General features: G+C 41.5%; 1 protein-coding gene across 2 annotated transcripts in view; it reads right to left on the bottom strand.

Annotated features, from left to right (window-relative positions):
• The window catches only part of Fbxo32 (F-box protein 32), a 35885-nt gene that overhangs the window by 8154 nt on the left and 3244 nt on the right, over positions 1 to 24487 (bottom strand). For both annotated transcript variants that reach the window (XM_078016730.1, XM_005316178.5), the window contains exons 2-6: positions 20843 to 20955; positions 20012 to 20061; positions 18802 to 18894; positions 6140 to 6233; positions 5168 to 5352 (exon numbers count right to left, since the gene is read on the bottom strand). In XM_078016730.1, the coding sequence (XP_077872856.1) occupies positions 5168 to 5352; positions 6140 to 6233; positions 18802 to 18894; positions 20012 to 20061; positions 20843 to 20955 (535 nt within the window). The remainder of the gene's footprint in view (positions 1 to 5167; positions 5353 to 6139; positions 6234 to 18801; positions 18895 to 20011; positions 20062 to 20842; positions 20956 to 24487) is intronic.

The following is a 24487-nucleotide window of genomic DNA, read 5'->3' as shown; positions in this document are numbered from 1 at the left end:
TAATTTTGTACTCCTTGCAGACTGGCCCGGCACAAACAAGCCCTCTTGGTGCCTACTGTGGCCTGGTCCTTGAGTTGCTGTGATGAGCTCCAGAGGCCAGTGAGACTCATAAGCAAACTATTCTGGAGCAATACATTAGATGCCATGACAGAGGGAAATTCAAAGTTCCAAAGGAACAATCTGCACAGAGCAGGTCCTTGGCAGTGCCCTGATACTTCAGGATGCTGCCATTTGGAAAAGAAGGTGACATCCCCTTGGGACTTGTTCCTTGTCTCTGCCTACTACTTTGGGGTGAGCTCTCAATTTTGGACTATTCATTTTTAGTTCAATGTTCTGTCACCTCCGAAAAGTCACAGTAGACAAAACAAACAAAAGTAAGCATGGAAGCTTTTTCCCTCGCTCAAGGAAAATACCTTTGAGAATGGGTATTATTTTTCTCCCTCAAGTTTTTTTTTTAAATATTTTTAGTTGTAGATGGACATGATACCTTTATTTTGTTTATTCAGTTTTTTAAATGTGGTGCTGGGGAGGTCAAACTCAGCAAACTCAGCGCCTTGCACATGCTAGGCAGGCACTCCACCATCGAGCCACAACCCCAGCCCTCTTCCTCAAGTTTTTAGAGAAAGAACTTCTGTAGGAAGCACATCAAAGCCCAAACATACAGAGGACCCTGAGGGTCATGCAGCCTCAGTTATTGCTCCCATGTCCCCTTCAAGGCAGGACAGGCATGTAGTGGGAAGGTGGACTTGAGAAGGGGACTAACAAAAAGAACAGATGGCAGCATGGGGCAGGGCCCTCAGGTGGATAAGCAGCAGATCTGGATCCAGGTACCCTTGGGTACAGGGTCCAAAGTGGCCAGGTTTTGAAGACTGAAGATCCCTCCAGCTCTAACAATCTCAGACTTGGAGTGACTTCAGCCTCCTGGTTCATCAGAAGTGTCTATGACTTGGCAATTTTTATTGCTCTGTTCCACCCCAGGCTGCTGGGCTGAACTTTCAATTATTTGCAACGTTCAGGACTTCATGGGACTGCAGAAGGCCCTGGACCTATTTGTCGTTTATCATCTGCTGCTGATCATATGAGCTAATAAAACGGCCATGAGATTTTCTTTCTGTTTCCAGCACTTCAAAGCCTCTACTTTTTTGGTTAAAACTCCCAGGCCAATTATTACATTAACTCCTATTAAAGGCAAGTCTACTTGGGCAGAGTTCTCTCTGTCAAATTTTCAAACCTGAACTTTTCCTAATTCCTTGCCCAGACCCCATGCCAAGCCCTTCCTCCTGATAAATGGTTAACTGCTTGCATGCCTTCTTCTGCCCGAATATAAACATATAAAAGAAAAATACGTCACTCTCGCTCCTCCAGTCAAGCATTGGCTAGAATCCATTTCTATCTACCCTGCCCCCTTGTTTCAAAACACTGCCTGGCCCAAAGCAAGGTCATTAGATTTGATTTCTCTCCCTTACAAACCAGTTCTTTTAATTTTTCCTTCATCTTTTATTATGTGAATTATACTTGCCAATAAAAAATTGGTTCAAAATAATTAGATATGAAAATTTCGATGGAAAACAAGATTATGTGTTGGGAAGACATTGATAGAACTTTGGCAAATAAAAAGCATTTACTCCCCAAATCACCTTCCTATTTTCATGCAACAACATACCTCTCTTTTGGGCCAAACTGTTTAAAAGTATGTTTTAAAATATAGTCCAGACTGCAGTAATTAAGTCCCTTCTCTCTCTCTCTCTCTCTCTCTCTCTCTCTCTCTCTCTCTCTCTCTCCCCCTCCCTCTCTCTCCCTCTCCCTCTCTCCCCCTCCCTCTCTCCCCCTGTCCCTGTCCCTGTCCCTTTCCCCCCACCCCTGCAGAGTTGGGCATTCACGTGGAAAGCTCTCCAGAGCTGGTGGGTTCCAGCAGGGCTCTGAAGATAATAGAGCTCAAAGCCCAGGAGGGTTGGGGCATAGGACATGATGGAGGAGGGAGCATAGCCCTTGAAGACAGGCCTGGATTCAATCCCTGTGCCAGAACCTACCAACACTGAGACTTCAGTCAAATTACACCCAGCCCCCCATATCCTGAGACTTGCATCCTTGGATTCAACCAGCCACTGATAGAAAATATTTTAAAAATATCACATTTGTGTTAAACTTGTATAGGCATTTTTTTCTTGATCATTATTCCTTAAACACTATATCATGACAACTATTTACATAGCAGTTAAATTGTATTATAAGTGATTTAGAGACAGGAGGTTCTGCATAGGTTAAATGCAAATACTATGTCATCTAATCTAAAGGACTTGAGCATCCATGGGTTTTGGTATGCTCAGAGGGTTCTGGAATCAATCCCTGGGGGGGCTTATTGAAGATGACTGTATTCATAACTACTCTAATTTTTCTCATTGATAAAATGAGGCAATGCATATCTTACAGTGCTGCTGGGTAGAGCAGATGGGATCATGCACAGAAGTACTTACTATAGTGACCAGTAAATTTTGGCCATTAGTTCTATTTACAATTCACTAGAGGAGCTAATTAGTACATATGAAGGTCTTAGAAGAGTGAGTGCACAGAGCAAGCTCTTGATAATAATAACACTCAACACCTTTAAAACACTTGCTACACATCAGACACTATTGAAACTGCTTTGTATAGATTAATTTTATGAACACTCACACCAGGGCCTATTCTTATTTTCGAGGGGAGGTTATGGAGGAGACTCCCCTTCAAAGGTGCATTCATTCAACTCAAACTGCTTGCTACCTCTGTGCCAGGTGTGGAGGAATGGGTAAGGCCCTGTCTTTGTGGAATCTGTAAACCAGTGGTCAGAGATGGGAAAGTACCTATGCATGAGATGATTTTGGATCATAGTAACTGCTCTGAAGAAGGCTGTGGTTTCAATAGTTGGGGTGGTCAGGAAGGTTCCAAGCCAGGAAGATCAGAGTGTGCAAAGAGTAGCTGGGCTTGGCGGGACACCTCAAGCAGAATGAAGTGGGGGTGAGCTGCTGTGTTTGGTCTCTTCTGCACAGGATTTCATTGGATTAAAAAGTTATTTTTTTTTAATCAAAAAAATTGGATCACTGGATAAATAGTTGGAAGAAAATTGGATGGGGAAAAATGTTTGGAAACCACGAATGTTAAGCTAGCTTTGCCATTTTAGGAATAAGCAGTCCAGGGTTCTGACCTTAGCTCTAGCTCTAATTGCTGTGTAATGCTGGGAAAGTCACTAGGCTTCTCTGGTACCCGTCCTAGCTCCAGCACGTGAAGGGTAATAGTAACTATTATGGTTACCTACCAAGAGTGTTTGGGGACCAACTAAGGAGAGCTCTGAGGGAGTAAGCCCATGCAAGTACTAGGTATGTCTGGGAATAGATGTGGCCAATGGGGGCTCCTATAGTGTGGGCAGGGGGATCACGGTGAGCTCTGAGCAAGTGTGACCATCTAATGGCTGTTCCAACATTGCTGGAGGGAGGATGTCTTTGGGACAAATGGGACTTGCTCCTTTATATCACTGGCTGGGTAATTCTTTCCTGATTTAAGATAGGAAATATTAAATCCAAGCCAGGTGTGGTGGTGCATTCCTGCAATCCCAGTGGTTTGGGAGGCTAAGGCAGGAGGATCTCAAGTTCAAAGCCAGCCTTAGCAACTACAGTTGCTCAGCCTGTCTCAAAATTTAAATAAGTAAGTATGTAAGTAAGTAAGTAAAGGGCCAAGGATGTGGCTCAGTGGCTAAGTACTTCTGATTTCAATCCAGGCCACAGAGAATTCTAGAAATTGAGTAGAAGGGGTAAATGAGTTTTCTCTGAGAGAGAAGATGAAATTTCAGTTTCAACTTCACACTGTCAAATGATGCCTACATTTGAGAGATGGGCCTGGGGTAAATTATTAGAATGCATTAGGTTACTATTCATGATAAACACTCACATTCTCTTAAAACAATCCAATAACTGAAATGGCTTCTGTGGGGCAACCCACCTTTGTGCTCTGCTCTGTGCATGCATGTGTGTGCCTGCATGAGCGTGTGTGGGTGCGTGAGGTGTGGGTGTTGTAGCCCACGTGACTCTAAGGGAGCCAAACAACTCTGAGGCTTCTAATTATCCCCTCCGTTCCTGAGCTTAAGAAACCAAGGCATAGGGAAATTGTTAACAGTAAAGGACATGCAGTTCGAACACTTCACATAGTAAACCACTTCTTTAAAGGGGGTTGGGGGGCTAGGGGTGTGGCTCAGTGGAAGAGCACTTGCCTAGCATGAGCAAGACCCTGGGTTTGATCCCTAGGACAATAAAATAAAGTAAAGGAGATCTCTGCATGCTACCTTCTCCTGATATGGTACAGCCCTAACTTTATCAGTGTGGGTCCCGGAAACCACTTAAACAGCAGTAAGATAAGTCAGTGGTCAGATAAGTCCGTGGTCAGATAAGTCAGTGTCAGATAAGTAGGCAAAGTGCCATGTGAGGTGCCTAAGTGTCTGTCCATTAGTGAGCCCAGAGAGATCATTCCAGCGTCTTTTGTATATTTTTTGTGTGCCTCAGTCTTTCTGCTCACTATTAAGAGGACAAGAGCTGAGGGTGAGTTATGTTTTGAAGCTAAAAGGAACTACTGATAATGATAGCCATGTTTTGCTGGTAACATATGGCTCCCCCCTCGCCCTTTGAGTGAGAAGTGCCTGGTTTTGCACATGCATATCCACAGTCTCTAATCACAGTTTTCCTTTGTACAACTAATAATTGGAAACAGGATTTTAAAAGGCTAGTACCAGTCCTCCAAGCCACAGCCTCCACAGCACTACTATATTCAAGGCAGCATCCCAAAGCTGCAAATAATTCATTCTTTGTGAGAAATGGGAAGAGAAATCTCTGCACCTTACTGAGTACTTCAGTAGGACAGCTAGCATCTGCCCTAAAGCCAAGATCCCATGATGTTTCAAGATCTTAGATGATTCATCTGGCTATGCTCTTTCACATACTTTGATCCTGTACTGCCAAGTTCTTCTTCTTATCCTCCCTTTAGCAGGAAGCCCCCTCAACCTCAGCCCATCTTCTGCACCAGGCTAATGCATGAAATCAGAGAAGATCAGACTCCTTCATCACAGTGTGGATTTGAAGTCCTGGCAAGACTGCCCGGCATCCCAGTGGCGGACCCAATTGCCTGAAGGAGGCTTCCCGCTTACCCTGGTAATCTGGATGTTGTTCAGCTGCTGCTGCCAGTGTAGAATCGTCTCCATGCGGTACACCCACATGTTAATGTTGCCCACCAGCACAGACTTGCCGACTCTCTGGACTAGTGTACATAAGGATGTATAGAGGGTCTGCAGTAGTTCCCTTATGAGTCTAATGTTTTGCTGGTCTTCAAGGACTTGAGTAGAGAAGAAAAAAAATACAGTTATGATAGTGGAACACTGTTTTTAAAGTGAGCTTTTCTTCTCATCTGCTCCTGTTACCAGGCACTGCCTCTGAGGATACAGTTTTCTTTCTCACCAGTGTTGATTCTACATTGGCCAAGCTTCTGTACTCAAGGCTAAGGGGTAGAGTTTCCATGATCTAGGTCCCTCTTTGTTCTTCCTGATTCTCTATAAAGCCCCTTTCTCTCTCCATTGTTCCATAGCACCAATGATTCACCTGATCAGAAAGCTGCTAGTTTTGCTCAGTAGTGGCATCTTTTAGATCGCCACTGGAAAGAACACAGTTCTGGGGTTAAGAGGTTGGGTTCTAATCCTGTCTGGATGATCTCTGTATGATTGTGGACAAATCCCTTCTCCTGGGTGTATAATGACCTACTTAAGCCAGAAGTCTAAGGTTCCCTGTAGCTCAAATAACCTAAGAATTGAGATGCACACAGCTCAATATCCTCTTTATTTGGAGACTCAGTAGCTAAGGGTGGGATGTGTGCTCCCATGGAGAAGCTTGCAATGCAAAGCAGAGTGAATGAATCATCCCAGAGACACAGGACGATGATGGTCTCATTCTTTGCCTTGGGTATAAGTTATACCCTTTCTGAATCAGAACGTGGTACCCCTGAAATGCAGCTGGAGTTATTCATTTCCATCCACTGATATTAATTTAAATCTAATGACATGTCTATTGTATGAGAAATCCATCTGTCCATCCCCTTGCCTACAAAAAGGGTGTGAGAGAAGGCTCACCTTTTAGTACCACCTTTTCCAAAATGTTCATGAAGTTCTTTTGGGCGATACCACTCAGGGATGTGAGCTGTGACTTTGCTATCAGTTCCAACAGCTGTGGATAAAAATAGAAGTTGCCAGGCTTAGAATACGGAGATATTTTTCTCTTCTAATCTTCACTTTTGAGTCACATGACATGTAGACACAGACTGACGAAGAGAGATAAATGGCAGGCAGGACTACCAGGCAATAGAGCAGATGTTTGACATGAGAGACAAATGGGGTAATTCAAGACCCATGAATCAGGCTGAATATTTAATTGCTTTTTTCCTTTTAAATGTAAAGACTTTTGGCTTTGGGGGTGAGTAATCCATTCTACTTTCCCTACTTCAGTGGGCAGAGCTGAGGGCACTCTGAAGAGAACAAAACCTCCCATGATGCCTCTTGAGTTCTGCATAATCAGTCCCCCCTACCTGCACCACGGAACTGCTCTGCTCTGCTCCCACTTGAACTTTTCCCCCATTGGCACCGACTGCCTTGGAGGCACCTGGAAGCTCATGTTCAGTACTTCATGCATTTTTCAAGGACATAGCAATTAGTTTCCAGATATCTCCTGCTTATGAAGTGTTCAATAAATGCACCTATTCATTAGAATCTCATTGCACTCAACTTTCTATAGAAAGGGGACAATCAGAGGAGAATGAGGGCAATTTAAGGACTTGTAGTCTGAATACCTGTTTTGATCTGGTGGCAGTGATGTCACTGTGGCTGAGAACTAGGATGCTCATAATTCTTAGCCTTGATCAAGTCTTGATTTGACTGATCATTTGCTCTGTGATTATGGGCAAGTCACTAGCTATCTTGGTAACCCAAGGTTTCTATTAATACTCAGAGTCCCTGAGGTTGTTGTGAGCTTTAAATGAGATAATGTACATACAGCCCTTAGTGCAGTGTGTGGAACATATTGGGTGCTAAATAAAATCGACTGGCTTGTTGAAGGACTATGTCCCATTCCTAATCTGCTATCCCCAAATGAAACAGATAAGAACTGAAGTTGGTGTGTTCTTAGTTCAGTTTTCTTTCCTTGTATGGGAAAATTCTGTACTCCTGTGTCATGATTTTAAAAACCCCAAAGATTCTACTGTTGAAACACGAAAGTTCAACAGTAGAATCTTTGCAGGGGTCTTACAGATGGTCTAGTTCGACACACTAAACAGATGAACAAAGTGAGGCTTAAATAAACAACTTCACAGCCAGCAAGAGGACAAAGCAGTGTCTTGGAAATGGGAAAATAAGGAGACACTCCTTATGCTTTCCAACAGGTATCAAAAGAAAGGGTTGACACAAAGTGTCAGGTCCCCAGGAGAGCAAACTAGATTGAGACTTTGTAAATAGAAAACTAAGACCCTTTCTTTCTTGGAATTCCTGTTCCTAGGAACTTTCTATAAGAGATGGCCCTGGCCAGGATCCCACGCAACTCCAAAACACTGACTATAGTGCTGTGTTGGGTGCTGGCATCAAGACTGAGGGAAGAAGCAAAGTGAAATTTAAAAAACCTGGGTTGCAGAGGAGGACTGCAATCTTGGCTCAAGCCCCAGGCAGTTTAGAGCACCTCTGCTTCCAAAGCACTTGTTCAAACATTTGTCCCCACTGAGCCTTTTAGGCACCTGTCAAACCCCCGGAAAGACTTCATTTCCTGAACACAAATTTTAAGTTGAAAAATAAGAGAAAAAAGAGAAACCCAAAACACTTTTCCTGCCTGGATATGTATCTTCCACACACATAAGAACTGGTTTTCGGGGTGAGAACTGGTGACCTAAGGCTGGAAGGTAGGAGCCGACTGTGTTGCTAAGAAAGGGAAGAAATCAAAACAAGGGTAGAGGACTTGGCTATGGGCAGTGACCACACTGAATGCTCTCTGCCTATCTGATTTACTTCTGCCACCAACCAGCATGTGACAGTCAAGAGATGAGTGAAAGTGGCACAAAGGGGCTAGCCAAACCTTTCATTTATCTCCCTGACCCACAGCAAGATCCAGAAGGCCCAGGCGGTGGTTTATTAATACCCTGAGCCTCACATGATCAGCACAGAGCAAGATGAAAGAAAACAAAAGCCGGGAGTCTGCTCTGGAGGCAGCCGGCTCACTGTGACTCACCACTGGGTGGGAGGTGGGTCGAGGGGGCAGGAGGAGCGAAGGCAGCGCTTGGCCTGAAATCTGTCCAAAACCCAGATTCCATGTGATTACCATCTCATGGAGGGTGTCAGTTTTAATCTCGTCTAAAAGTGCACCAATCACAAGGACAAGAAAACTCTGAAGGCTCTGACTGTGCATTTAACGGGAAACAAAAAGCCCTTTGGACTGGCTGAGATTATCTTCTTTGACTAGGCCAGGGAAGAATATATCAGCAAGGATTTGTCAACAGACAGCAGAATGACATGTCAACTACTCTGTGTTTCATCCAATCTCAAGGGAAAGTCTCTTTTTTTACTGCCAGGCAGCTGTGGAACCCTGGAATAGGAGACCTGGATTCTTCAGCTTGGTGACCTTTACAACTGTCATTCATTTGGCAAGTGTTTCTTTTAGTGTCCACTCTGTCCTAGCATTGTGGTAGGTCATGCCCAGCGGATATGATGGTAAAGACACACCATCATCATCCTTAGTCTTATGGAGTTTACTGTCTAGTCATTTAATCTCTCCCAGTTTCTTTATTTCTAAAATGGCAATAAAAAAAACTACCTACTTCACAGGATTATTATGAGAATTAGGTGAGATAAATACGTAAAAATCCGTGCCCCAAATAAGGCATTATTATTATTATAAGATAGTTTTCTTCTTTGAAATCCCAGTCTGCTAGTGAAGTTTGAAGTTGACATCTGGGGTTGGCAAACTTCTGAAAAGGGCCAGTGTAGTAAATGTTTAGGGTCTGTGGATTTCATGGTCTCCTCTGTAACACTCAGGTTTATGGTGGTAGTGCAAAAGCAGCCTTGGACAATATGTAAATGATGTGTATAGGTGTGTTCTAATAAATCTTTATTTACAAAAACAGGTAGAGGGCCAGGTGTTTGGGCCATAGTTTGCCAACTTCTGATTTATAGCCTAGAGTTTAAGAGTGGAAGTTCCAGAGTCCAACTGCTTGCCTCAGTTTTCCCATCTATAAAATATGCATAATAGTAGCATCCATTTCAAGTTACTGTGAAGATTAAACAAATTCATATAGCACTTACAACTATGCTTGGTATACCAAATACATTATTATCATTGGCTTTTATCATAATACAGAGAATATTGCTAGATAAAATTATTGCCATTGCAGAAAATAGTGAATTAATAGGACAAAGTATAGCCCATTTAAAGACTCTATATTCTAGTTGTGTTGTCAATTAAATGCTTTCAAATTTAAATGTTTCTTTCTGTCATTTTTATTATGTTTATGATGCCTTTAATAACTCCCTGTCTGTTGGTAAAAGCTAATGTTGACACATCTTTTAGACTTGCATAGATACATGTACCATGAAATCTTATTTTGCTAACAATAATGAGTGTTTACCATGTGACAGAGAATGTGCCAAGGGCTTTGCATGCATGATCTTGTTTAATCTTCAACAACAACCCAATGAGGTAGTTTGCTAAAATGAAGACACTGAGGCTCGGAGAAGTTAGATAACTCACCTAAAGACGTACCAGCAAAAGCAAATGTGGGGCCAAATTTTACTCTTAATAGTAGCAGTACTATGTATTGTTATGTTCTGGAGACACAGAGCTTGGAAATTCACGTCAGTATTATTCTATGACTGGTGATCAGCTTTTCATGTTAAGGGAGAAACAATATGCAGCATGTTTGTAATAGCACATTTAGGAGAAGGCAATTGCTTTTGGTTAAACATTCAGTTTATTTCTACGCAGGTCCAGAAACAGTAGCAGTGTTGTTTGGGACTAGTAGTAAAGAGGACAGAATTTGTTAATTTGACTTCAGTGTTCATGAGTTGTATGCCCCTGGGGCAGTAGGTTTGTATCTAGCAATTTGTTTACCAAAATGACTGAGCCAACTGGATTCTTTGTCTTTAGCCACAAGAGAAAAAAGAGAGCAGAGGAAAATGGCTTGTTTGGAAGTGGTTGTTTGTTTTCTACTGGGCAAATTTAGCCCAGGTGCCAGTAATTTGTGGATGTGTTTGAGAGGCAAGAGGGGGAGGGGGGAAAAGGAGGAGGGCTCTGGGCTCCTCCTGAATTCCACCCTGTCATTGTGGTGTGGCCAATGTGGTGATCAGGCCTGATCTGTAGTGACTGGTTGAGCAGTAATAGGAATGAGGCTGTGCTACTAGAGGAAGGGGTGGTGGTCACCACTTGCCCAAACCACATCCTGCTCTTCAGCTTTAGCTCTTGCTAGTTTGGAGATGATGAGTTGGAGAAAAATCTAGTTGCAGGCAATGCGGAAGAGCAAATCTCAGAATGCACATCAACCACAACTGAAGTGACATTTGGAAGACACACAGGCAGGAGAGAGTTCCCTCCTACATTACTCACATAAAAGCAAGCTCCTTCTCTTCCCTCAGTGCATCCTAACATTGCACTCTTATTTGTAAAAATACATCAGTGCATATCACTTCCATGCTTAAAATCCTCAAATGGGGCTGGGGTTGTAGCTCAGTGGTAGAGCTCTTGTCTAGCACATGTGAGGCACTAGGTTTGATCTTTAGCACCACATAAAATAAATAAATAAAATAAAGGTATTGTGTCCATCTACAACTTACAAAAAAAAGTAACAAAAATAGCAGCTTCCCTTGCCTGTTAGTTTAGAAGGTCAAAACCACATGGAGGTTAACCATGAGGCTGTTGCCCAAGCATACTCTATCTCATGGGAGATTGTTAAGAACAGAAGTTATGCTCCAACTGTTCCATCTCCCATGACAGCAGAGCTCTGAAGCTTGACTGGAAAGTCTGCCACTGTTATCAAAGGCAGGAAAGAGCACCAGCCTCAAGAAGCCCCAGCCATGTCTCACGTTCAGTACTCAAGTTGGGTGCCCACCAGAAGGTGATGTCTTTTGCAATAAACTCTTGGTTATATTAGGCAGGGCCTCTGCCTGCACTCAGTGCCGTGCACTTCCAAGACCCTTATTTACTCAATGGATAACACAGAGCATGAGCCTGGAAAGTTTTGTCCTGACTTTGAGCTTGAACACTGACAGGTTGGAAGAGGAAAAATTTCAGCAGCATTAATAATCTTCAGGCATGTCAAGATTGGGTAAATATTATTTGCAAGCGAAACATCTTTCTAACTGAGGGAGTTAAAATAGCGAGGGCCAAGTTTACATGAATTAATCGTATCCTCAGCTGAGAGGAACTTGCCTCTCCATCTTTCACTGATCCCAATTAATTTTGATGTTACATCGGTGCCTGGTTCTGAGCAACAATGGTTAGCTCAGTGATCTTTCTTAAACTGATATCCCCACCTCTATTCTGATTTTATGAGGCTGAATGTCACACTGTCCTCAGCCCTCACCCATGATCACTCCCCTTCACTTCCATTCTTTCTCATATCCAGGTTTCTGCTCATGTCATTTGTCCCTTCAAAGCTTTCCCCCTGCCTCTCCATCTGCCAAATCCTGGTCATCCTTCAAAGAAGCAGATTCTCAGGTTCTACCTCTCCCAAGAAACCACTTGCTCCTAGCCAGTACCAAACTCAACTTGTTCATTAAATGTTGTGTCTTGTCACCCAAAGTAGGCTGGAAGTACCTGACAAGCAGGGGCCAGATCCCCCGTGATTCTCAAGTGACTAAGGCACTGTGAGTTTGTGGCCTCAAAACAGAAGTTCATGGACTCAAAGGCTTTCTCTCTTGAAGCACTTTGCCCCCTGTGGAGACCTAGCAGGAGGATAATGGGAATTTGCTCCTAGACACTGTCCATCTCTTTCTTTAATGGAATCAAGAGACTTTCAGATACTAGTTGCTCAGAGCACAGAGTCAGATACTCTCAGGAACATTCCTCCTTGGATGAGCAAAAGTCTGCTGAACTGACACTTAAAAACTTAATTACCTATCCAATTTGGCATGTTCCTCTGTATAATAAGCACCAACTCAGCTTAGAGATCTAAGTCAATTTCAACATAAAATATGTTTCTGAGCCTTTTGTGCTATGTGTTTAGATTCTGAGTCCTCAAGAAAAGCATTATACAAACTGGCATGCTTTTGATCCAGTGGTTTCCAAAATAAAATCAGATAGGAAAATACAAAGTCATCATCGCTCATGATCATTTCTGAGAGTCCCTTTCAGATGGAGTCACAGCCCTTCTCTGTTGACTTTGTTGCTGTGTGGCAGCTGGCCACCTTCCCTCTATTCCAGATACCACCAGTTTTATGGCCCAGGTGGCAGGGCCACCCTCCATCACAGAAAGGCCACCAAGTGTGTTTAGCACCAAGTTAATCCCCAAGGTCATTGAAGCAGAGGAACCTATGTGCAGGGCCAGGCTGCTCATGCTAATCATGACCCGCAGGGGCTTGGCAACAGCATGCTCTCAATTTAAGGCACTGGGTTTAAATTTGAGTCATTGGGCCATATTCAACCTTTTGTTTGCCAAACCACCAGTCAACTTAAACTAAAACATGTTTTTGGAAAATGCACTTCAGGGGTGGTAGGAATGCAGAAACTTTCTGGAAATATTCAAATAGACTTAGGGTGGTAATGTGGGGAAAAAAAAAGAATGTGCATTGGTTTAGGTTGTGATGTTCTTTTCTGCTGCAGGAGGGTGGGTTGCAAATTTTACTTGTCCTTCCTGATCAAGTAACACATATGGGTTAGTATACTCTAGTCAGTACTCAAGTTATGCATGACCTTCTGGGGCTGATAATGACAGCTACAGTTACCATATAGTTGCCCTCATTCTCATCCCATAGAGAGAGCTGGAAGTGATGATCAAGGTCATCCTGACATGATTTCTCCTGTAAGACAGTGTGTGCAAATAATTTAGTGATTATAGAAGAGGGCAGGCTCCATTCTGAACTTCTCCATCCCAGATATGTGGTGGAGGGGGAACACACTGGAGCATGAGTCAGGACCAGATTCAGGTCCTGTTTTGCCTCTGCATCCCTTTCTGGCTAGGTGACCTTGTGCAAATCACTCAGTTCCATGGCTTCTGCTTCCTCATCTCTAAAACGGGTAACAACAACTGCCTTCTGAACCACCTGATGATGCTCATCAACAAAATAAAAGTACAGGGATGTGATCAGCAAACTGCACAGTAACAGACTTATCATATGATAATTGATAGCATCTGGAAATGTCAGAAGCCATTTCAAAATCATGACTTTCTGAAATACTGCTTTTTCAGGGTTCCCTGTTCCTTGTTTATTTCCCACCCTGCAGCTCCCTCCTGCTTGCCAGATGATGGTGCATGAAGTAGCTTCTCCTTCAAAGCCTCTTCTCAAACCTGAGCAATCTCCTCCTAGTCAGATTTAAATGACTAGTCATCAGCAGAGCTCATGGGCTTCTTATCACACAGGCACTGTGACCTGCTTATCTCATTCAGTGTCAGTCACAGCTCTGGGAGGAGTACTATGATCATCATTCCCATGTAGCAGGTGAATGAATGAGGCCTGTCCAGGATCATGCTCAACCAGCCTGTGGCCCTTCTCTTAGCTGATCCTGAATCATAAAGTACACTGCTACTTTTGTCCAAATGGAATATTCTGCTCACTGGTCTCTGAACAGACCTGAGTCCTGCCTGCCTCCATTAAGTCTATCCCTACTCAAGACCAGTTCAAACCCCACCTTCTCCTTGAAGACTTTTTCAGCTACCCTGCCCACATGATCCTACCTCTGGAAGTTCATAGGCCATCTGGCTCTGCTACATCTTGGTAGTTTCAAACTCTCTTATGTTGATGGCTCAGGTAACTTCCTTTAATGCATATTCCTCAAATAACCAGTTAGATGGTAAAGCAGTGGTCAACAACTTTTTATGTAAAGGCCAGATCATGAATATTTTAGACTTACAGGCCACAATAACTCTGTTGCTCAACTCTGAACCCAACTATGCATTTAGCACAGAAAGAGTATTGACAATATTTAATGAATGAACATAGTTATGTTACAATAAAATATTATGGATACTGAAATTTGAGATGTATATAATTTTTTGTTATAAAATAGTATAGTTTTTATTTGTAAGATATTAAAAAATATACAAATCATTCTTAGCTTGTAGTCCATGCAAACATAGGTAGTAGGCTGTATCAGCCTAAGGGCCAGCAGTTTGCTGATACCTGCAGTAGACCTTAATGCAGGGTTGTATCTATTTTATCTTCCTATTTCCCTCACTGGATAGTGGCAGGGCCAAGTGACAGGAGCACAGATTCTGGAATAGTACAAATCTGAGTTCAAGTTCCAGTTCTACTCAGCAATCACAGTTACTTAGCTGTTTGTTCCTGCCCTTTTTAAGCTATGCTTTTTATTGGTATGGTTCAGTTTTTATCTTCATTTATGTTATCCCAATAATGCAGTTTTCTCAACTGACTCCATGGGGAACAGGGATAGGCACTTGGGTAAATGTTGACGTTTTCTGTTGTTGAGCTTCACTAGCGAGAGCATAGGGATTTAAAAAATGTACACAAGTTCTAAGCACCCATTCTAAGCAAATAGGCAAATGTCCTCCAACCCCACATTGTATCTGTTCTGCAAATTGAGACTTCCTTGTTCCATCAGCCCAGATGTAGAACACCTATAAAAACTTACATTGAGTAATATACCACTTATATTAACTTTGAAATAATTATTATGTTCACAGAATTGAAAACTTGGGACTTATTGGATTAATTGCCGAGGAAAGATGACTGCTTATGTTTAGATCCTACCTCCTTCCTGAAAAATAAATTACAATTCTTTTTGAAATTTATATAACATTTTCATATCCGTTATCTTTATTTTACTACTGTATTTTCCATTCTCACAAAAATGTTTTAATACAGATATGATTACTCCAGTGTTATAGTTTAGAGAGGTACAATGGCAGATTTGCAGATGGTGTCCCAGCTAATAAGCTTTGAATTCAAAGTGGGATGTCGAAGGGGCTGTTCCCTGTCCATTACTGCATTCATTCCTAATGGACCACATTATATACCCCAGAAGTCATATCCAAAATTTAATTCTTCATTATGCAAAATATAACATTTGGGCTCCAAAGTCATTTCTGAGCTGATGTGCAAACTTGAAAACTCATTGGGATCACCTGGCTAACATTTTAAAGAGGGCAATACCTGAGTACTATCTTCAACTAATTAAGTCTGAAGTTCTAGAGGCAGGCCTCTGAAGTCTATCAAGCCTCGTAGTTGACTCTAATGTGCAGTCAGGGCTGAAATCCACTTAATTCTCTGACCTCTCTGTACCTGATTAGTTAGCACCCATTTTCTCTTGGTCACCAACTGTCAATCCCATGACTGTCTCAGCCACCAGAAGCCTCTGGTCTTGAGGAAGAAGATAAGCTACTTTTGTAAATGGACTTCCACAAATAGGTAAGTTGCTACTTCTAATTATTTTCAATAATAGCTCAACTTGTGTTTAATTCATTGGGGGAGTATAAGTGATGCAGCAGGGACATTGTGCATAGTTTGAAGCCAATTAAAATGACAAGCAGATGTCATTTAAAATTTTTTAAAAATTTATAACAATTTTTTTTCAGATCCCCAAAATTCCATGAAATTTTCATGCTGATAGAGATGTTAGCATTTTGAGGCAGCAGTGTTGACTATCTCTTTAATTATCTCTGCATGTCTCTTTTTTGGAAGATGACAGCCAGCATGAACATTAAAAAAATAAAACAAAGCCAGATGCAGTGGTGCATGTCTGTAATACCGGTGGCTTGGGAGGCTGAGGCAGGAGGATCATAAGTTCAAAGCCAGCCTCAGCAATGGCGAGGCACTAAATAACTCGGTAAGACCCTGTCTCTAAATAAAATACAAAATAGGGCTGGGGATGTGGCTTTGTGGTCTAGTGCCTCTGGGTTAAATTCCCAGTACCTAAATAAATAAATAATTTTAAAAAGTTAAAAAATAAAATAAAAAACTGTGTGTGTGTCCTGGGGAGTGAACCTAGGGCCTTGCACATGGCAAGCATGCACTCTACCAGTCAGTTATAGTCCCAGCTTTTTTTTTTTTTTTTTTTTAATTTTTGAGACAGGGTCTCCCTAAGTTGTCAGGTTGGCCTTGAACTTGAGATCCTCCTGCTTCAGTCTGTCAAGAAGCCGGGATTACAGGCATGTGTCATCATGCCAGCTGAATATAGGAAAATTTAAAGATGTACTTTGGCTTTAAAAACTTTAAACCTTTTTTCCCCCAAGTGGCCCTGAAAACTGGCTTAGCTCTTTAATGGAACCAAACAATCATCATGGCATCAAACCACCATTAGATCCAAGTAGTAAGACAGGGATAATATGTTGGCAAGTAACTCTGCAGAGTTGGTTTAAGGATAAGAAAAATATATGAGAAGTATAATGAGTTCCTAAGAAGAAAAACCTCAAAACATAGTGCCTATCATTAAAATGTTTTAAGTTCTCTATAAAAATAACATATTATTTCTCAAATTACAGAGGCCTCTAACAGTGAAGGGGAAAAAATATTGTTCTTTCCAAAACAGAAATGTTTTTCCACTATTTCTGAACCTATTTAACTTTGAAAGCATTTAGTAATTTCTGTCTTTAAGATTACTTAAAGGCATGCACTCATGATGTATCTTACAACCAGATACAAGTTCTGTGTGCCAAATTTTAATCAAATGCCAGATTACCCAATTACTATTTTTTTAAAGGAGATATACATCTTTATCAACCACATTGAAAAGGCATTTTATAGGGAATCAATAATAATTTTGGTAAGCAGGTAATATTAAATATTAGAAGCTGACTTTGGTGGATTGTGGTCTGCATGTATAATATATCCAAATATTTCCACAGCTACCCTATAAAATTGGGTCCAGTCCTTCTTACAGTGGAGGAGAACGAGTCTTCAGGTGAAAATCAGGATCTGGGACCTGACTTCAGGACATTTTACTTTAAATCCTTGGCTTACATGGAATTTTTCATAAAACTTAAGAGTATGGACCCTAACACTGCCCAGGTTTCAAATCCTGATATTGTCTCTTTTGTAGCTTTTTGACCTTGGACAAGTCATTTACTTTGCTAACCTGCCTGCCATTTGTTTAAATGAAGCTTGCAGAAGTGCCTATGCTTCATTGGGTTTCTGCAAGGATAAAAATTGAGACTGCACACAGTTACCTGAAGTTATATTTCCACTATTATGGTCCTTATTCCTTCGCTTTATTTTATTTTTATGAAAGAAAATATAGGTAGGAAGAAAAACCATCTAAAAAAGGACTGTTTTAATGATCAGTCTGTAGCAAGACATCAGATCTAGGTGTCTTCCTCTAACACAGAAGATGGAAACTATTCGTATTCTTAGCAACAGAAGTTTCAAGATCTCCCTGGGCCTGTTTCCAACCAGCCTGACTAGTTTGCAGGCACTAGGAGGACTAGGTGACCTCCTTAAACTGGCAGAGTCATGCTGAATGACACAAACATCTCACCCAAGAAAGGTTCTTGTTTTCACGGATTGGAAACAGGGCTTAGCTGGGAGTGTACTGATCTGCACATGCCTCAGGGGCTCCACTCAGCGCTTCTAACCTGCAGGCTGGGTTTTGACCAGGTCAGTTTGCACGGCCAAGCTTGCATCTGCCCAGATGACAGGTGAATGATCAGGCCTCAAGAGGCTTGAATGTCATCACTCTGGCTGAGCTTCTGCAATCATCTGACTCTGTGACACAGCACTGAGAAGCCCAACAACTCAGAAAAAGAAAATTAAAACCAAACCAAGCAACACCCACAGGGGGAAATTTCCCTCCTACTTCAGAGCCTGAAACCCAAACAGCTGCTACCTCCCCTGGTGAGCCACCAACAAAAATGGGCAAGGGACCTTCAGGGGGAATAACAACAACAGTCACCCAAATGGCAAGAATCGATGGCTTGGAAGTCATGGTCAGCTTATTTGCTTTAATCCCAGTAGTATTCATTAATTAATTGTGAAAACTCACTTATTTTTTTTTCTAAAATAAAGTTTAAAATGGAAATCAATAGATGTCAACAGGCAGTTTTAGGATTTAGGTAGACAGGGGACTAAGTGCCATTATCACATGGGCATGGGGGTGGAAGTGAGTCATAGAAGGCCACATTGAGATGCTGTAAACCTATCCAGTTTTGTGTCCCCAAGTAAGAATTCCTTAGGGTCACTCAGAGTCAGCCAAAGCAGAATAGGAAAGGGACAATCAGATGCAGAAGGTTTTAAAACAAGCCAAAGTATATTAGGGCTTGGTTCCTGCCGTAGTGTCTCTTGCTCATGCTGCTACCTGCAACACATTCCCATTTGTCTATTGGGTGGGCTCAAGGGACTGCAGTGAATTTTCAGTTGAGGGAACCGGCTCATGAACAGACTGACTTACTGAAGGAGTATGGCAGTCCCTGTATATGAGGGTCGATCTCAAGGACATCCTCACCTAAGACCTTGAAGAGGGAGGTTGGGAACCTTTTTTTCTGCTTGCCTGGAAACACTCAGGGTCCTGAACTGCTATCTTCTGAGGAAACTACTTCAGGAAACCCAAACAGACAATTCAACATGAGAATCTGGATAAGCTTTGGGCTCTTGAGACTTACCCGTACTACGTAGTTGAATCTTCTGGAATCCAGAATGGCAGTTGAGAAGTCCAGTCTGTTGAAAGCTTCTCCCAAAGTGCAGTATCCATGGCGCTAAATGTAAAACAAAGACACAGAAGTTATTCCTGCCATGCAGAGGTTGTTCTCTGGAACAATCCAACTGGACTCTACCAAACAAGCTTGATGCCTGTCTTAGGGAACCTGGGCATTGGTATTTCCTGCACCATGAGTCCCTGGGGGGGCCACCAAGAAGGGTGATGTGTCTGGCAGTTGCTTTTGTTGGGGACTACCATGAGAAATGTCCCTTTCATGACTTAAACCATCTGGGCTCTTTTTCTCTGCATACGAGTCTGGGAAAATATTTCTGGAAGCTGAATATATGATGGGGAGATGACAATGGCAAGTGACTGTGATACATTCCCCAGAGAACTAGATGCACCTGTGTCAACTGTGGCACCAATCTGCTCACACTAATAGCACCTTTTAAAAAAGCCTTTGAGAGGAAGTAAAAAGAAGTTTTGATCTTTTGCCTATGAATGCACAAGGCATTGGGAGTCGAGAGCTCTGGCTCACAGTCCCAGCTCTGCTCTGCATATCTGGGTGGTCTGTTCTGACCCTCTCTGGGCCTCAAACACTGAGTGAACTAGAAGTTTTCCAAGATCCCCAGTAGCGATAGAAATCCCATCGTCCTGCCATATTGCCTTGTGTCCTAGTTGTCTGAGCAAGTGCCTGTGTAGAGAGAAACGGTACAAAATGGTTTGTCAAGTGCCATACAAAAGTCGTGAATGCACTGTCTTGTCTCCTCTGACATCATGCTGAGCAGGCTCTGGAAACTTCTATTAGATATAGTGATTAGCCCTTGCAGGACTAACCCTTAACAATGTCTGGAGAGATCTTAGATTAACGGGAAGTACCGCCTCAGGAAAGATCCAGAGCTGCTTCATATTACAGTTGAGAGACGGATACATTCATCTTTATAACACACTTTTACATACGTTATTTCACTGGACTACTGGGGAGTCCACTTAGTGGCTTTTGCTTCTCTCTCCCTGTGGTCCCAAACTCTGATGGCTGGGCCACAGGCTGCTGGCCTTCACCATATGCACCAAAGATGGCAGGATTGGAGGTAAAGCTGCTGCCTGATTCTCTCTGTCCCTTCAGGGAGGTGTAAGGCTAGGCATGAAGGTTTAATAAACAGGTCAGTGCTCACCTCTTTTGTACTTCCTTTGTGAACATAGATCCATTTTTCTTGATGGAAATCTGCAGAAACAAAAAACAAAACACAGCTTGTTTAAAATTGGTCATGTGCTCAAGATTTTAAACTGACTCTTTTTTCCTCACTTATTCCAAAGCTTAAAAAGTTTCAAAAAAGAAAAAAAAAGACGAGGACGACGACTCTAGTGACAATCTAAGAGGATACAAATGCTGAGTTTTTGCAGCATACAAATACTGAAGCTATAATTTTCTTTGTCTAAAGCATTTTAAATCGTCAATAGTCAGTTTTAGTATCAAACCCCAAAATTAAAAGAAAATCTAATATCCAAATATAAGTTTGTTTTAAATGTTAAACCTAAAACTTACATAAATCCATAAAAGTACAACAGATAACATGCAGTTGAAATGGAATAAACTAAAATAATTCATGTTTATTAATAGAGTTTTATACCCTCTGCTAATAACTAAAGCATCTAGATATATTAATTTACAAGGAAAGAGAAAAAAATCTATTTTCAATGCTTCAAAACACAGTCCAAATAAAAGTAGTTGCTGGAATTGATTTAGCTGACAGCATCACCGTATAATAACTATATGGCCTATGTCAAATACAAGTGACACACAGGGAAAAAAACACCCTAAATAGCAAATAACTTATAAAAAAGATTATAAAGAATAAGTTGATCTTGCTTGCAAAATGCACAGTCAGATTTCTGGGTGCAACTTCTGTGATGTCTGATGTTCGACGTGGAAATTTTCTCCCCCAAGAACCAATGATAACTCTGTTCAAACAACTTTCCTCTTAAGTTAAAAACAAATGGCTTACATTGAGTTTTGGTTTTGCTATTCAGTATGTCCTTCTTTCTCTTCTTGGCTGCAACATCATAGTTCAGGCTGTTGAAAAGATTCTCCTTGTTGTATACTTCCTTGTTGCAGTAACTATGGGTAACAAGACAAGAGGATGAGCTGTGACAGCTACACTTTAACATGAGTTGTTTCTATAAATAACACATGGGATCATAAAGCACAATCATACAGGCTTCTCAAACAAGAGAAAACAATAAAATAATTACTCAAAAGAAGTCCACACAGGCATACACTTCTCTTTTTTAGGATGAAATACTGTCACCTCTGTGTGGAAGGCAGGGATGGGGGCTTCTAATTCTTTTGAATCCTCTAACAAGGCCTGCCATTGTCATTTGATACACAGTACTTCCCTCTCTAAGGGCAGTGCAGGGTACTACAATGTCACTTTAAACAAAAGCCACAAATGGGGGAAGGGCCATTATTGGTATCACTGTACTGTACAGTGCCTACATTTTCCAAAGGCAGCTCCTCCAAGTTGCTGCTTTTTCTTCTTTTATTTGAAATATATATTTTAGTTGTAGATGGATACAATACCTTTATTTTATTTGTTTTTATGTGGTGCTGAGGAACGAACCCAGTGCCTCACATGTGCAAGACAAGTGTTTTACCACTGAGCCACAACTCCAGACCCGCTTTTTCTTCTTTTAAAACAACTTTATTGAGATATAATTCATATACCATGGAATCCACCATTTAAGGCATACCCAAGCCCATTTTTCTATTATGAGCCTGTCATGTCTTTACTCTTGCAGGGCTGAGGATCAAGCCCAAGGTCTTGTCCAGGCTCTACCACTGAGCCATACCCCTAGTCCCATCATATCTTTAAGAAATGACTGCATTTACAAAAATCTGACATATGAATTTCACTTCTAGCAGATGTTTAGGGTACAGTGCTAGCTGTTTAGTTTCCTTGACCAAAACTAAGCATCCTGCTACAAAGTGAAGACCTTGGGTTCTAACTAAAACAAGGTAAAGCCTTAATTCATAAATTTAGAAGGTCTGAAAAGATACAGAGGCGTATCTATCCAATTCACAGGTCATCAAAGGATGGGCAGGTTCAGCTTGGGGCCAGGTGTCCATTTCCTGCAGCAGGTTGTGGTAGGGGTGACAGGTTCTATTCCACCTGGCTAGGTGACCTCAAAGTGAATCTCTAAATAGTTTTCTCAGAAAGGATGAAATATTGAGCTACAGTGAAAAGATAGGTTCTCTAACTCCCTCAACGCATATGAAGTACACAAGGTACGATTTTCAATCACAGTAAAACATCAATTAGGGGTGTTTTTTTTTTTTGGTGACATCATCAATATGTTAGAGTCCTTGAGTTTTTCAATTTTCTCTGCTGATTTAAAATGTGCTTTGATTTATATCATGTTAGACTTGCATCTGTTGGGTCAAATGAGGCCCACCTGTACTCCACGCCATGCCTTGTGAAGGTGGTAGGAGAGAGGGTTTGAAATGGTTTTCAGTGTCTTTGCTGTGACAGTCTCTTAAGTCCCACTTCAATTAATATAATAAGTATCTTACAGGCTTACACCGAAATGCCTAGTAATATATGACACATAACTTTTCTAGACCCAAGATGTGGTGGATCATCAATCATTTGTTAATCTTCCTTCTCAAAAGCATACTTAATACCATTGATTGAGTTTCCTAATGTCTTAGCCTTCTCCTTTTCATTCAGGGAAACAGGATATTTTTAGGTTTCAAATAGGGTAATGTCCTCTGTCAGAGGCACTTTCTTAAGCAAGCCAAGGGTGGATGTTTTGGGCCAGGCTTTGTGTAACATGTGAGCGTGTGTTTGTCCACTTGCATTACTAGAAGGGGTACAAATCACTGGCCAGTGGATTATCTCCTCCAAGGTCAGCAGGAAGAAAGGGGTAGAACAATGACAACAGAACTCTTGAGTCCCTGAGGCTAACTTAGGAAATTTTACTCAAAGCTAGGGAAAAGAGAAAAAGAAGGTGGCTGAAGGGGTCTGTGATGTACCAAAGCAAGGCTAGAACATTCTGTGTGCAAAAATACCACATGAAGGCTCATTTTTAAAGACAGTTTGCTTGCGTATATGTGTACATACATACCCCTTCCAAACAACAAAAACCTACATTAGAAATTCCGTGTATGGGGAACCATACAATGAAGCTATCTTAGTCTCCATCATTCAATTAAGGTTCAGCAGAAACTTTGCAGAGCTGGGGCCACAGGTTGTGACCATTCCTTAGAAATTGTAAATACTTATATTTCATCTCATTCTTCTCTAATTGAAAACATTCTTCCAGGGAATTCAAGCATTTGCTGCCTTCACAGAAGCACTAAGAGCCTGCTTTAAGCCCGAGTGACTCATTTCAAAAGGGAGTTAAAAGGAATTTTGCATAATTGATGATGCTCTCTCACTGTAGGATGTAGAAAAGTTTTAACCAAAGGGAAACCCTATACTTCTCCTTTGGTATTAGGTTTTGAATTCCGGAGGTAGGCCTGGAAGGAAGGGCCATGGCATTTGTTTACATTGCCTACTTATATGTTTTCTTTTAAGCAATAATATATTCAGTTAGAGGCTATTTTGAGAATTCAATTACGTCCATTTCAAGGAAATGCAAAGCCAATGGAAAATTACAACTGAAAGTTTTAACACACACACACACACACACACACACACACAAAAAAAAAACCCACCACTTAGGAATCACAGCATTTATTTTTTAAAAAAAAAAATAAACAAAACCATCTTAAGGAGATTGCTTTCTTTACCAAATTCAATAATAATAGCCAGGATGTTGCTATTTTGTAGTCAGTTCTTACTATCTTGATTTTTATAGACCCAGGCCTAGAATAAGAAGTACCTCCCCTGTGCAGCCCCACATCATCATCAAACACAGACCAAGATACTCTAAGACAACTTTAGAAAAGGTGGAAAGATGTCAAAATAATACTATAAATAAGACCACATTAGCAACAGATAAAGGAGGGATTGGAAAAAAAATAGAACCCCATTTCTTATTTCATTTGCAATAAAAAATAAATAATAAAGTCATGTCCTGCCCCAAAGTAGTTACATAGCCTTGATTAAGGCCAGTGAGATTTCGATGCTAATTTTCTGTAAGACATATCCAGATGGCCAAAAGCTAGTCCCAGATTACTCTGTGAGACAAACAGCCTAGTGTATGAAGCTCTTAGAATAGTGTCTTGCACATAGTAAGCACTCATAAAATCTTAACTATTATTTTTATCCAAAGCACCAAGGCAAACTTCCTGCTTCCTGGTCTAGACTTAGCTACACAGTAAAGCAACAGTCAAGTGAGTTTTCAGCTGCAGAAGTGCAGGCTTGGAAAATAGAGCCAACATTACTCATCCTGGGGGTGGATGTGGGTGGTGGTGATGGTGGTGAGGAGGGCAGTATGGTCCCCTCAACCCCATTTCCTTGAAGCATTCTTGGCTCAGACCAATTCATGCTCAACTCTTGCCTTGAAATTTTAAACTGCCACCAAATTTAACACTTGCCATTCCTCTTCTATCTTACATACTTTCAACTTTTTGAGAAGGGGCTCTGCTTTAAGTTTTTCAGAGCCTTTCATGGTCTTGGGAGGCACCTGGCTGCCCTAGGATTTGT

The sequence above is a fragment of the Ictidomys tridecemlineatus genome, chromosome 7, assembly GCF_052094955.1.
Source record: "Ictidomys tridecemlineatus isolate mIctTri1 chromosome 7, mIctTri1.hap1, whole genome shotgun sequence".
NCBI classification, from domain to species: Eukaryota; Metazoa; Chordata; class Mammalia; order Rodentia; family Sciuridae; genus Ictidomys; species Ictidomys tridecemlineatus.
This window is presented reverse-complemented; position numbering and strand designations above follow the sequence as displayed.